Source organism: Vicia villosa, linkage group LG4, assembly GCF_029867415.1.
Source record: "Vicia villosa cultivar HV-30 ecotype Madison, WI linkage group LG4, Vvil1.0, whole genome shotgun sequence".
NCBI lineage: Eukaryota > Viridiplantae > Streptophyta > Magnoliopsida > Fabales > Fabaceae > Vicia > Vicia villosa.
The window spans coordinates 33326526-33342103 of record NC_081183.1 but is presented as its reverse complement, the minus strand read 5'-3'; the positions used below and the strand labels follow the sequence as shown (position 1 = coordinate 33342103).

Below are 15578 nucleotides of genomic sequence, written 5' to 3'. Positions count from 1 at the left end.
TGCTTTCCCTCTTACTTCAACTAGTTCTTCTAGTTTCTCCTTTGAAATTATATTTCCTGAAGCTATTTATGCTAAATCATTAGCCTCCTGGTTTTTTATTCTAGGGACATGTTTTATGACTATATATTCAAAGTTTTTAAGAAACCTATTTGTTATGACGAAGTACATGATCAAGTTTTCTTTGATGCACTTGTATTCTTTCGTTAGTTGCTTGATTACCAATTCTGAATCCCCTTTTATTTTGACCCTGGTTACCCCCTGTAATACCCTATGTTTGACCCCCCCTGAGATGTCACACCTCTAGACATTTCATTAACTCAAGACAGGTACTCAGAGCAGTCACTTGTTTATCTGGTACTCAATCGAGGGTGTTCAAGGACAAAGGAGCTCAAGAAAAGGATTAATAAATAATAGAATGAACTCTAATACAATCATAGGACTCAAATGATTCATTATTTCACCTATGTTGATTAGACACCAGTCATCAGGACTCATGTTTGCTCAGGTCACCAGACTAGGGTTTTAAGCACATCAAGGACTGAAATCAGGGACTACATTTGGGAAACCCTAAAAATCTCCAAGACATCACTCAAAGGGTTCAATCACCTTCAAATGATCCATATGACAATATCCACTGGGCATTGTACCTTAATTCAAGATCTACAGTCATCAATTTCATCTGGTCTATAATTAGGGTTTTTGACCTAATTCACCTGGACAGCTGACTTTTAATCAGGACATGGATCCACAACTCAAAACATGGCTCAAGAACTTCTATTACCTCAATATAATCCATTCATATCATTCATTTGAGGAGGAGAGTTTGATTCATCACAAAAGTCCAAGATTTCACTTCATCTGGAAAAAGTCAACTGTACAAAATCACCTTTAACTTTTAGGGTTTTGAGTCAAACTATGACTTTTAAGGATCAATATCATCAATATGTGATTATTGAAGTCATTTGACTAAAGAAAATCAAGAAAATCCATCAAGGATCAAAAAGTCAACAAAAAGTCAAACTAGTGCATTTTGACCTAGTTCATGGATCTCAAAATTTCACCTACACAACTCAAAAAACTTCCAACATGAAAGTTGTAGATCTCAAAAAATAAAACAACTTCTCACAATGGAACTTTTTTCAAGAGATCAATCATTTAAGAGATATGAGCTTTGGAAGTTATAGGTCATAAACACTTAGAAAAATTCTAAGTGTTTTTTAACCTAGTTTTCTTCAAACTTTAGGCCCATTTTACACAATTTTCCCAAATGATTTTGAAGAAACTCCAAACTAATGAATTGAAGTACATGTTAAGGGATTTCCAAATTGTGCTCATCCTTTTCCAAATTCATTTTAAGCTAGGAGTTATGATTGTTCAAAGTTGGGCTCATGAAGTGAAATTATAGGTCATGTTCAATTTTGGAATTTTGCAAATTTGTGCAAATGGCTTTACCAATTGATGCTACATAACCCATAACATATCAGTAGAGATGCCATGCACTCATTTTCACCATGGCATAAGGATTAAAGAATATTCCCAAAACAAGAACATGTGATTATGTAATGATTACATTTGGGAAATTTATGGCCAAGTGGTGAATCACCAAAGGAATCTCTTCCCAACCAATTAGAACTCTCCTCTGCATCAGAAATGTTCCCCAAGATCACAAGACATCAATGGATAGGGAGCTAGCCCGAGTTTTCCATCATTACATTTGCAAGATTCCTTGAATTTTTCATGGCCAAGAAACCAAAACTACCTCACTAAGCAAGCTCCCTCTCTTCAATCTGTACAGAGATCTTTGCCTATAAATACATGTGCCCTCCTCAGTATTAGACACACCAAAGCAACTCCAATTCTTGATTTCTCCTTCTTCCTCTCACACTTAGGTTTTTCAAAGGTACTTTGGCAAGAAGACTCGGGTTCTTCAAACCAGAGCTCTTCTTTTGAAACTAAGTGTTCAAACATCTCAAGGAGGTCCATTAGAAGTGATCCACGCACCTGGAACACTTCTGTAAGTGCAAGAACACCATCTTCACTTTCAATTTGGAGCAAAGTCAGTTGGAGGTCTATAGAACAATTCAGAAGGTGTCAAGCAAGTCCAAGCATTCAGACACATTCCTTAGGGTGTAGTGAAGCTATCCAGATGGTCGCAACTCATCTGTAAGTGCAGAATCACCATCTTCCATTTCTACTTGAAGCTCAAGCAAGAGGGGTCGAGTAGATTAATTCAGAGATTTTCAAAGAAATCTAAGTGCCCAGATAGCATCAACAAGGTCCCAGGAAGCTTTTGTGATCATTCATTCAAAGCCAAAAGCTCTCCACCATCACCACGACCTTCAGTTTCAGAGGTAAGTTTTCGAACTCCACCTCTTTAATTCGTGCACTTATTTTGTTAAAACTCAATACCATTTCACTCAGCATCATCAGAGGATTAAAAACCCTCTATCATCATTCATTTATTCTTCAGTATATCCATTTAATTTCATTTTCAATTTTTAGGGTTCTTCACTTGATAACCAATATATTGCCTTGGGATCACTACTTTGTCACCAAGTGCGCGTTGGCCCAGTGGTGTTATTTTGAACTGGTAAATTCAAGGGCGCGTGTTCAAACCTTGGTGAGACCAAAACCTATTTTTTATCACTATTTTCTTTCATTTCCTTCACAAACTTCACATAATTGATTTACCTACCAAATTAAATCATTTCCTTTTTATTTTTTACACACTTTTCATTTAATATATCTATTTTATGAATAATCAAAGAAATCACAAAAAAAATATTATTTTAATATATTTTAATTAGGTTTTAAAATCATATGTTTTAAGTATGTTTTAATACTTTAAAATATAGTTTTCTCTTGATTTTCAAAACCTAATCTCTTGTAAATAGTTTTGTGGTAAAACCCTAATCATTTAGGTCTTAATTAGGTATAGACTTTGTCTTTACCCTAATTAAGTTGACTTTTGTCAATATTTCAAACTGTTTTCAAACTCTGATTAAACAGACGATCAAGGTTTTCATTCAACAAAACCTTTTATCATTTCAAAATCATTCAATTGTTTTTCATAAACAGTATATCATCTTCTGGGCCTCTAATAGAGTGTAAGACCCAACACCTTCTTTCTTTTCATAGTTTGTTTTCAAAACTGTATTTCTTTACAAAATCTCCTCATTTGTTTTCAAAATATTCTTCTGGTATTTGAAGGGCATTATTCCCAGTGAAACTCTTCAGATACCTATGTGACCTAGTGTCCATCTTCACTTCTTCTGTTTTCAAAACAAAAACATTAACTGTTTCCAATAAACATTCAACTGTTATCAATAAACAACCAAGATGATGGTAAGGCTTTGTACATACATCTTCAAAGGCCTCCACTCCATCCAGGTTAGGCTTTATAGCTTTCCATTTACAAGCTTTCATTTAAATTACTGTCAAATATAAATTGTATATATATATATATATATATATATATATATTTGTTTAGAACTACGTCTGAGTACAACCTTAGGACAAATAAACTATATATATATATATATATATATATATATATATATATATATATATATATATATATATTATAGGACTATGGCCTAGAATTGAGAATGTCTTCCCGGTGAAGGCTCTTTCCTAATTAGATTTCCTTAATTCAAACCTCAAGATGAACTATTCCCGGTGAAACATCTTGAAAAAAGCCTTAGAATAAAAATAGGGCACATCCACCCAAGTGGAATTATTCCCGGTGAAACCTCTTACCCATTTGCTTAGAGCCAAACTAAGTTCAAAACCACATAGCTTTCTCTTGTGCTATAATAAGGACCCTCGATGACCCTCGATTAGCCTCCTCTTGGGCTTACAATACAAGGACCCACATGCTTCTTAAAAGCATATTCCCAGCTTTCTCTTGAGTTTGTATACAAGGACCCATCAGGTTTCTTATAAACATAGGAACAGGTCTTTAGTTACCTTTTAGCCTACCCTGGTGAGCTTCTTCTACTCTTTAAACCAGACTTTAAACAAGCTAAGAATGTCTCGATCTCAGTACTGAGTCCACCTTTTGGAATGAGAGACATGGACAATCTCTATCACCTTTATCTTTATTCTCCAATAATTTTCCTCCTTAGCAGAGTCTAGGTTCCACATCTGTCTATCCTCAGTCAGAGTCAGCCTTAATCTTGGGCTTTAAACAAGAAGTCTAAAACACTTAATCCAAAACCCCTGGAAAGGGTTAGCCTCCATTAATTCCTCCATTTTAACAAAAACCCTGGAAAGGGTCAGCATCCAAAATCATTCCTCCATTTTAATAAATCCCCTGGAAAGGGTTAGCCTCCAAAATCAGTCCTTTAAAGTCAATATCCCAGGAAAGGGTTAGCTTCCACATCAATCCTCATAAGTCAAAAACCCCTGGAAAGGGTCAGCCTCAAAAAATTCAACTTTCAAAAGATAAAGTCTCAAGCTGAGTAAAAACCCCTGAAAAGGGTCAGCCTCCAAAATCATTCCTTCAAATCCAAATTCCCTGGAAAGGGTTAGCTTCCAAATCATCTTTCAAACCTTCAAAACTCCTCAATAGAGTCTAGGTCAATTACTCGAACAAATCCCCTAGTAGAGTCAATCTTCAAACCCGGGTCTTTCATTCATCAACCCCTGCTTAACAAGAGCACAATCCCTAGAAGGGTCAACCTTTAGTCTCTAAACAATAGAGTAATCCTCAACAGAGTAGTACCCTATGAGTCAAAATATCCCACATTTGTAGATCTTTCCCCATTTAAGAGTCAGCCAAAACCTTGGACTTTGTACAAGGCACGTACTCCCCTTAGAGTCAAAACCCTACTCATAGGTATTCCCCTATCTAGAGTCAGCCACAACCTTGGGCTTTGTACAAGGAAGATAACAGAGTCTCCTTAGTGAGTCCTTCCCGATCAAGTAGCCACAACCTTGGGCTTTGTACAAGGCAGATAAAACTCATTTCCTGTCTCAAAAGATTCCTAACCTTCAGGATCTTTTCCCTAGAAAGTCAGCCACAACCTTGGGCTTTGTATAAGGCACAAAATAGAGTCATCCATACTTAGTTTCCTTAACAGTCAGCCACAACCTTGGGCTTCATACAAGGCAGAAAACAATGTCTTCCCTAGTTAAAGTCAGCCACAACCTAGGGCTTCATACAAGGCACAAACTAGAGTCTCCATAGGTAGAGTCATCCACAATTTTGGGCTTTGTACAGAACACTAAATAAACCTTTCAATCAAAAAACAAAATAAACACTCTCTAGCTAGAGCCAACCTCAATTTTGGGCTTCACACAGAACACAAAATTCCTTCAGTTAAAAGTCAATTTCCAGTGGAGTTATCTCCCAGAGTCAATAAAAGAAAACCTTTTAAGCCTCAAGCTTAGGCCTCATACAAGCCAGCTAAAAATCAAATCTTTCTTACAGTAGATAGACATAGCTTATCTCTATAGAGAGATATTTCTCCTATCTCACCACATTTAAACAAACAAACAAACATTTCAATTTCAATTTCAAACATTCTCCCATTTAGGACTTTGAAAGACATGCTCTGGCTCGCATCCCCAGACTTGTGCAACTTTCCCTAATTTGGTCGAGAATCTTTCATTCAAGAGACACGTGACTGGCATACTTGTACATCCAAGTAAGGTCCCTCTCTTATGAAACAAACTCAGCTTTTCTGTCACTTTTAATGTTTGTGGTGGAATAGTAGAAATACCTCTTTGTAAAGATGACTTCATGTCTCTTTACTGTAAACAGAGATTTAATTCAAAGCTTCAACCTTGAGCTTCAAGAAAGGCACCCAAAAACAATTAATCTCCCTAATTAGTTCCCCGAACTACAAAAAGCTCTGACTTCCATTAGGGATATGTAGGCATGAGATTCACAAGGAATCTCAACGAGCTAATCAAAAACCAAAAACAGTATGTCTTTTAATTCGATTCAATTCTCTCTCCTAACACAAAGGAGAAACTTTCCCAATCAATTAGCAACAAACACAAACACATAGACATAGAGAAGGTTCCCGTAGAGTACTACGGATATGTAGGGTGCTTAAAACCTTCTCTATGTATAACCGACCTCCCGGACTCCAAAATTTCTAGTCTAGGTGAATCCCCACACTTAGCAAACTCCTAGGGTTTATTTGAGATCTTTTTCCCTTTCCTCCTCGTAGGATAATTCAAAAGTTCGTGTGCTATCGTAGGAAGAACTGAAACCAAATTCATCCCATAAGGGCGCTTCTCCCCTTCCAAATTTCGCGTGAAGGGTTTAGCGTGCCGTCCTCCCAAGTGAAACGGGGAGGTAAAAAAAATGACACCACACCCCCAATTCCAACAATGCCTCAAGTCCTACTATAAGGGATTCATATTCTGCCTCATTATTCGAGCATAAGGGTCATTCGATTCTGTACTTGAGTTTTGTTGGAATTCCATCAGGAGAAATCAATAAAATCCCAACTCCATTACCCTCTTTATGGGTGGAACCATCGAAGAACAATCTCCAAGGTTTTAACTCTACCGAGAGTTTAGGTTTTTCGACCACTGCGTGATCTACAATAAAATCTAAGACTACATGTCCTTTCATTGCTTTTAAAGGCATGAAGGCCAAAGAGTACTCAGTTAGGGCTAGCGCCCATTTTCCAATTCGACTATGCATTATTGGCTTTGATAGCATATATTTGATAACATTAAAATTTGAAGATACATATAAATCTATAGGTTTTATATAATATTTAAGTTTAGTACAAGAGAAATGCAGACAAAGACACAACTTTTCTATCGAAGTGTATCTGGTTTCTGCATCATTTTAAACCCTACTAAGATAATATATGGCTCTTTCTATGCCATCTTCATTTTCTTGTGCTAACACGCTACCTATAGTAGTGTCGGAAGCTGATATATATAATCTCATAGGCTTCCTTCCACATGGTGGTGATAAGATAGGTGAATTTGTCAGATACTGTTTGATCTTGTCGAATGCCTTTTGATGATCTTCATTCCATTCGAACTTCCCTTGTTTCAAGCGTAGAAGGGGGGAGAAGGCTTGAGTTCGACCACTTAAATTCCAGATGAATCTTCTCAGAAAATTTATTTTCCCTAACAAGGATTGCAATTCTTTCTTAGTTGATGGCGCTTTGGTCTCCATGATAGCCTTTGTTTTATTCTGATTGATCTCTATCCCCTTTTCATGGACCACAAAGCCCAGAAAATTCCTGCCTGCACAAAGAATTCACATTTAAGAGGATTCATCTTCAAGCCATGTTTTCTCATTCTTTCGAATGATTTGCTGAGATGGGTCAGATGATTTTCGTCTGATGTAGATTTTATTACGATATCATCTATATAAACCTGCATGAAGGTTTCTATATAATCATGAAAAATAGAATTCATTGCACGCTGGTACATTGCCCCAACATTTTTTAAACCAAAAGGCATAACAATCCACTCATAAGTGCATATTGCCCCTAGACATCGAAAGGCTGTTTTAGGCACATCTTCTTCTGCAATGAAAATCTGGTTATAACTAGAGTATCTATCAAGCATACTGAGATAATCATAGCCTGCATCCGAGTCAACTAACATCTCTGCCATAGGAATTGGATATTCATCCTTAGGAGATGCTGCATTCAGATCGCGGAAATATATACATACTCTTAAGGAGCCATTTTTCTTAATTACTGGAACTATATTTGCAATCCATTCGACATACCTTGTGGTCCGGATGAAGTTGCAGCGAAGGAGTCTTTTAACCTCCTTTTTGATCTTCGAAAGGATTTCTGGAGCAAACCTCCTGGGAGTGTGTTTGATGGGCTTCTTGCCATCCTTGATAGGAAGCTTTAGTTCGACTAGATCTCTCTTCAAACCAGACATTTCATCATAGTCCCAAGCGAAGCAGTCTTTGTTTTTCTTTAGAAGTTCGACTATTTTGTGGTCCAGTTTGGTGTTGATGTACGTAATTCTTTTTGTGGTTCCATCTCCGAGATCGACCTCTTCGAGTGGGTCCTGTGCTAACATCTTTGCACTTGATAATGATGGATCTTTCTCAAATCCCAAAGGCTCTTCATCGTAGATAGCATCTAGCCTCTGGTTTAACATATCTTCAGGTACTTGTTCGTCAGGGGGTTTAGGAATGAAGTTTGCCCCCTGTCATGCATTATTTAACATAATAATTTTGGCTTCGACCGCCATGTTATTCATCTCGGCTTTGAGAGCGACTTTCTGTTTGTTCTCGGCCATATAGGCTGAAATCTTTTTGAAGAATGAGGACTCAGACATAATCAGGGTCTTCGTCCCAACCTGAAGGCCATATTCCTGATGATTCTCCCTCTTCTAAGTCTCCCATGATCTCACGATCCCATTTGAAACCATTGGGGTGAAGAGTTAATAAATATAAAGCATTTTTGTTTGGGGAATAAGCATCCCCAGCCGGGTGACATGGACCTATATTTTCCATATTTCTGTGGAAATTTGCTTTGTCCACTTGATTCACTTTTCTCATGAAGTAACTTTGATCCGCTTCTATATTCTCCGCCACGCCATTTTCTCTCCAAATAGACACCCTCTGGTGCATGGTCGAAGGCAATGCTCCAATTACGTGGATCCATTCTCTTCCGAGAAGCAAGTTGTACTTGGCCTTCGCCAGTATCACCTTGAACATGGTTGGTCTAGTGATGGATCCAACAGTCAAATCTACTTGAATGACCCCCAGGGTCTGTCCTATCTTTCCTTCGTAGTTTGACAAAACCATATTGTGGGGCTTTACATCTGTATCAAACATGCCCAGCTTTTTTAGCTTAAATTGAGGCATGAGATTCACTGCAGCACCTCCATCTACTAGTACTTTATTTACTCCAACCTGTTCGACTTTAACCCTTATGTAGAGGGGTTTGAGATGACTCTTCATCCCTTGATGTGGTCGCTCGAATTGAGTATTTTGCTCTTCGATAGCACCATTGCTAAGAACATAATAACACACACGCTTGTGCTTCGCCATCTCTGCTGCATCAGCCTCGTCATCATCTTCAATCTCCGTCTCCTGGTTATATTCGTATGGTAAAACAAACACCACATTGCAATTCATGTTCAAGGATGAGACTCCTCTTCTTTTATCTGAACCTTTTGACTTTCTTTCTTGTCTTCAGAAGGAAATAACTTCCGTCCCACAGGAGGTTTTGTTGAGTTTGTTATGCTTGGGAGAGCCTTCGTGTTGCTGGATTCTCCAACTTTAGCCGAAGCTATCTCCCTTTCAGCTTTCCTAAATCTCTGGTGTCTCCTCCATTGGGATCTCGACATAGGGTTCTTACCTTTGTAATTTCCCAATCTAACAGCCTCCCTTTCCGATGCTTGGAAATGCCTCCTATAAGCCTAGGATGTCCTTCCACCATCGTCGAAACTCCTCCATTTGCCCTTCTTCGGCCCCGCTTTAGTCCACTTGTCCTCTGGGATTTCTGCGTGCAGTTTGAAGGTGACTCTCCTCACCTTTGGATATGGGCTATCTTTCCTTCTTGGGACCCCTCTTTTGTCGAATATGTACATGTATGGATTGCCCCTGCGTGCATCCCAACTCTGATTCGAGGAAATTCTTTCAAAAGCCTCAGACAGCCTTCTGTGCTAAACTGCCCCACATCTGGGACACATCAAGCATTCAGTTTCATCCTTATGGAAGCGTACATGAAAACCCAGCAGGCTTTCTCCTGGTTTGGGATATACACTCAACAATTGACTCACCTTTTTCCAGTACCTCTCCGTCTTAGTGCCTTGCCACCTTTCATAGTCTTCGGCTACCCTTCGATTCACTTGTATGTTGCATCTTGGGCACAACAGCATATCAGAGCTTTGTTTGTGACATCTCCAAAGGTACTCCTTCAGAGTTTCATTAGATTTGGGATAGTTAGATTGCATTCCTTCTCTTTTCAAGCAGCTTTCAACTTCCTCCATTTCTGGGGTCGAATGGCCTAGATTAACCATGTTGACGCCTAGGTTAGCGCCCCCAGCAATTGAAATCTCTTCGAATTTCTTTCTTAGGCCTTTAGTAACCATGGTAGTCTTTCCAACAAGACCTTCAGTAGCCTTTAGTTCGACATTGGTAACCTGTTTACCTTCGACAAAAGTTCCAAAGGTAACGTCATCATCTAGGCCCTCAATAGCTTGCTTTCCAATTTGGGCATATTCTTCAGTTCCTATGATCTCCTCCATTTCTACTTCGACCATGTCAACCATATTGATTTCGACAGGCTCAACGTAATTTGTATCAGCAATGTTGAGGGGATCATCATCCACTTTCATCTGGTTTCTTCCCTTGTCTGTGAACTTCAAACGGCCCTCCTTGATTGCATTCTGAATAAGATCCCTGAAAAGAAAACATTGTGAGGTTCGGTGGCCCAAAAAAGTATGGTATTTACATTTCTCTTTTCTTCCGCTTTTCTAACGGAGGAACTTTAGTATTAGGAGGCACCACCATTTGGCCATCTTTCACAAGAAAATCGAATATTTCATCACACTTAGTTACGTCGAATGTAACACCCGTATTTATTATTTCGTGTTTATTTTTATTATTTGTGAATTATGTGATTTAAGTGTGTTTATAAGTGCTTATGTGATATTTGTGTTGATTATTGAGCACTAATAGTAAATAACAAGTTAGTAAGTGTTATTAGTTATTGGGCCTATGTTTGCATTAGTAAGTGAGAGGTGTTAATTGGAGCCCATTATTAATTGATGTGTAGTAAGGGTTTAACCAAAACAAGAGAATTGAGGGAATTGAGAATTAGAACTCATTTGGCAAAGTTGTGAAAGAGGAGAAGAGGGAAGAGAAGAGGAGAATCTCAAGGTTGAAGATAAAGTTGGCTTCAATCCAAAACCTAAGGTAAGGGTGGGATTCTTTCATGCTAAAAATATATACGATGATGTTTAGGGTGGGTATAGATGATATGTTGAGCCATGGATTGTGTGTTATAGAAACCCTAGGTTGTGATGAGTTTTCATGAAATTTCTGATTGAAAGCATGTTTTTATAGTTGATTGATGAGGAATAATTGCTGATGCCTTTGTATATGTTTAATTGATGTTTAGAATGTATTTTGAGTGGTGGATGTGAGGTTTCACAGTTCTGTCATGAAGGAGATTTTCTGCAAAATCGCGCGTCAGCTAAGCGGGCCCGGGCTCGCTAAGCGGATGCTGTTTATTTTTGAAAAATAAAGAGAGCTCGCTAGGCAGAGCTACTCCACTAGGCGGATCCTGGTTTTCATTTCGCTGCTGCCATGCCCCGCTTGATGGTCGCTAAGCGAACCTTGATGTGTAAAACTTGTTCAAACTTTGAATTGATGTATCTTTTAATCCGTGACTCCGTTTTAAATGCCGTTTGAACTTCGATGATGCTCTAATTGATGTCTTTTGAATGAATATGATTGAAAACTTTTTTGGAAAACCTTTTGATGTTTTTCTTGGAATGAACTGTTTGGTGTTGTATTAGTTATTGTGAAGTGAAACATTGTTGTATGATGGTACAACATAGCGACGTGGTTGTGAAATGATGAATTACTACAAAATTAATAATGTTTAGTCAATGTTTGGACGATGTTGTCGTACATTGTGGATATGTGTTTTGTGGATGTGTGTTATTGAGTCGCATCCATTGCATAGGTGTCCTTTAGCCCGAGAATGGCAACGACTATTAGCCTGAAAGATGGCAACGACTATTAGCCTGAAAATGGCAATGATTGAGACGGGAGTTTTACACCGAATGGTACCACATGCATTTGCATAAGTCGAGTCACATTAAATTGCATTTGATGTTGCTTTGAATGTGTGTTTGTTGTGATGTGATAATGAGATATTGTTGCGACGTGATGATGAGATGTTATTGTGATGTATTGAACTTATAATTGTGAATGGAATATGTTGTCATACCTGTTTATTGACATAGTTACCGTTTTGTAAGATGTTTGAATGATGTGAATTATTGGTAACATGTTACATGATGAGAAGTGGTCATATATGTATGATATTTACTATGCTTTGAATATTATCATACATTTCTTTATAATAAATGATATCTCACCCTTCTGTTTGAATGTTACCCTTTGTTGGTAACGTGCGGGTAGTGACGTGGAGTAGTCGTGTACCTATTAGCTCGAGTCGGCGTGTCGATGCTCTGATATATACCACTCGGATGACGTCTAGCTTGTTTTGATTGTGTTGTGTTATCTTGTTGCTTCTTGTTGTTATATTCTAGTATTGTTAACTCTTATTGGATTATGTTGTTACATCCTTGTAAGATATGTTGGATTTGTTGATTGCCATGATTGGCATAGATGTGATATTTTGGTTAATGTTATTAATGAATTCCACTATAATAGTTCTAAGTTTTTTGAATCGAATGACTAATGAGTTATGAGTTTCCCTCCGATATATATTATTATGTATTTGTGAATTATGAGCATGTTTATGATTTTATGATTTGGTCTAGGTCGAAATTGTGACGCCTCAAATTTGATGTTTGTTTTGAGACTTTTATACTCTGATTTTCCGTGTTAATTGCGGAGTAGATTTGGGGTGTTAGAATAGTGGTATCAGAGCAGGTCGGTCTGTTTGACCATGTGTCGTGTCGTTGTGTAGTCTAACAATCGTGTATTGTTATTTTGTTCTGATTGGTTTTATGTTGTAGTGAAGAGATGAGATGGCCGGAATGAATGATGCTGCGATTGCCGTTGCTTTGGAGGCGATGGCCTAAGCTTTGGAGCATCAGCCAAATGTTGGTTAGAATGCTGCATCTCATAATTTTGCTACCTTCCAAAGAGAGAACCCTCCTGTCTTCAAGGGAATTCATGATCTTGATGGCGTATTGACATGGCTAAAGGAGAGAGAGAATCTTCCGTGTGATGGATTGCACCCATGATCAGAATGTTCAGTATGGGACTCATATGCTAGCAGTCGAGGCGAATGACTGGTGGATAGAGAGTCGTAGGAGGTTGGAAGCTAGTGGTGAGGAGATCTCGTGGGTTATGTTCCGCATGGAGTTCTTAAGGAAGTACTTTCCTGAGGATGTCCGTGGCAAGAAGTAGATTGAATTCCTTGAGCTAAGGCAAGGGAACTAGTCTGTAGTGGAGGATGCTGCTAAGTTTGGTGAGTTGGCTAAGTTTTACCAACACTATGATGGGGCCAATAGTGAATTTTTCAAGTGTATCAAGTTTGAGAATGAGTTGCGCCCAGAGATTAAGAAGGCAATTAGTTACCAGAAGATTTGTATCTTTGCTGATTTGGTTGATTATTGTCGAATCTATGAGGAGGACAACAATGCTCAATACCGTGTTATTAATGAGAAGTGGGGCAAGAGTCAACAAGGCCGTGGTAAGCCTTATGATGCTCTAGTTGGTAAGGGTAGGCAGAAAGCGGTCGAGGGCAAGAGAACTAGTGGAGGAGATGCTCATGCTGGTATTGTGTGCTTCAAGTGTGGCAAGGTTGGTCACAAGAGCACTGTGTGTACTGCTGGTACCAAGAGATGTTTCCGGTTTGGTAAGATTTGACACGAAGCGCCTGAATGCAAGCATAAGGAGATGGTTTGTTTCAATTGTGGTGAAGAAGGACACATTGGAACCAAGTGTCAGAAACCCAATAAGGAGCAATCTAGTGGGAATGTGTTTGCCTTGTCGGGAACTCAGAACACTACTGAGGATGCACTCATCAGAGGTACATGTTTCATTAATAGCACTCCTTTGATTACTATTATTGATACTGGCGCTACGCATTGTTTTATCTCTGCTGATTATGTTGAAAGATTGGGTCCTGTGCTGTCTGCTATGAACGGAGAAATGGTTGTCGATACTCCAGCTAAGGGATCGGTAACTACTTCTCTTATGTGTTTAAAGTGTCCCGTGTCGATTTTCGACAGAGACTCTCTTGTTGATTTTGTTTGCTTGCCGTTGAGAGGTTTGGACATGGTTTTGGGGATGAACTGGTTAGAGCATAACCATGTTCACATTAATTGCTATGATAAGTCGGTGAGGTTTTCTTCTCCTGAAGAAGAAGGTGTTGAGTTGTTGTCGGCTAGACAAATGCGTATGTTGATGAAGGAAGATGTTCAAGTGTTTGCTTTGGTTGCATCAATGTCCGTTCAAAACCAAGCTATAATAGAAGGTTGAAGGTGGTGTGTGAATTTCCTAATGTTTTCCGTGATGAAATTCTCGATGTGCCGCCTGAGAGAGAAATGGAGTTCTCTATTGATCTTGTACCTGGTACTAGTCCTGTGTCAATGGCATCGTACAGGATATCCGCGTCGGAGTTGTCTGATTTGAAGAAGCAATTAGAAGAGTTGCTTGAGAAGAAGTTTGTGAGGCTTAGTGTGTCGTCGTGGGAGCTCCAGTGTTGCTGGTCAAGAAGAAGGATGGAAGTATGAAACTTTGTATCGATTATCGTCAGTTGAATAAGGTGACAATCAAGAACAAGTATCCACTTCCAAGAACCGATGACTTGATGGATCAATTGGTTATTGCCCGTGTGTTTAGCATGATTGATTTGAGGTCGGGTTACCATCAGATTAAAGTGAAATATGAGGATATGTAGAAGACGGCTTTCAGAACACGTTATGGACATTATGAGTATTCTGTGATGCCCTTCGGTGTTACTAATGCACCAGGAGTGTTTATGGAGTACATGAACCGTATTTTTCATGAGCACTTGGATCATTTTGTGGTGGTGTTCATTGATGATATTTTGATTTACTCTAAATCAGAATCAGATCATGCTAAGCATTTGAAGTTGGTATTACAAGTCTTGAAAGAGAAGAAGTTGTATGCTAAATTGTCTAAGTGTGAGTTCTAGTTGAAAGAAGTTAGTTTTCTTGGTCATGTCATTTCTGGTGATGGCATTGCCGTGGATCCGTCTAAAGTTGATGTCATGTTGAGATGGGAAACTCCTAAGTCGACTTCCAAGATTCGAAGCTTTTTGGGATTAGCTGGTTATTATAGAAGGTTCATTGAAGGTTTCTCTAAGTTGGCTCTTCCGTTGACGAATTTGACATGCAAGGGTAAGGCTTTTGTATTGGACGTTTCTCGTGAAGAGAATTTTACCGAGTTAAAGAAGAGGTTGACGTCGGCACCGATTTTGATATTGCCTAATCCAAAAGAATCGTTTGTGGTTTATTGTGATGCTTCTGAGATGGGTTTAGGAGGTGTGCTCATGAAAAATGATAAGGTTGTTGCTTATACGTCGAGGCAATTGAGGGTTCATGAGAAGAACTATCCTACGCATGATTTGGAACTTGCTACTGTTGTGTTTGTATTGAAGATTTGGAGGCATTATCTTTATGGTTCTAGATTTGAAGTGTTTAGTGACCATAAGAGTTTGAAGTATTAGTTTGATTAGAAGGAATTGAATATGAGACAAAGAAGATGGTTAGAGTTATTGAAAGACTACGACTTTGGTTTGAATTATCATCAAGGAAAGGCTAATGTTTTTCCTGATGCTTTGAGTCGCAAGACTTTGCATATGTCGACAATGATGGTTAGGGAGTTGGAATTGATTGAGCAATTCAGAGATATGAGTTTGGTATGTGAAATGACCCCTAAGAGTGTT

At 38.6% G+C, this 15578-nt stretch overlaps 1 protein-coding gene across 1 annotated transcript; it reads left to right on the top strand.

Moving 5' to 3' along the window:
- Window positions 1-12886: 12886 nt before the first annotated feature.
- Window positions 12887-13531, top strand: LOC131597008 (uncharacterized). The gene is made up of 2 exons (XM_058869730.1): window positions 12887-12989; window positions 13110-13531. The coding sequence occupies exons 1-2, from the start codon at window positions 12887-12889 to the stop codon at window positions 13529-13531; spliced, it is 525 nt and encodes a 174-aa protein (XP_058725713.1).
- The last annotated feature ends 2047 nt before the right edge of the window (window positions 13532-15578 follow it).

Excerpts from the sequence above, each read along its gene's own strand:
- LOC131597008 (XM_058869730.1), top strand. The coding sequence starts at position 12,887 with ATGGATTGCACCCATGATCAGAATGTTCAGTATGGGACTCATATGCTA. Across the intron at positions 12,990-13,109 it reads TAGGAGGTTGGAAGCTAGTG|TGGAGGATGCTGCTAAGTTT; the intron begins GTGAGGAGATCT and ends ACTAGTCTGTAG.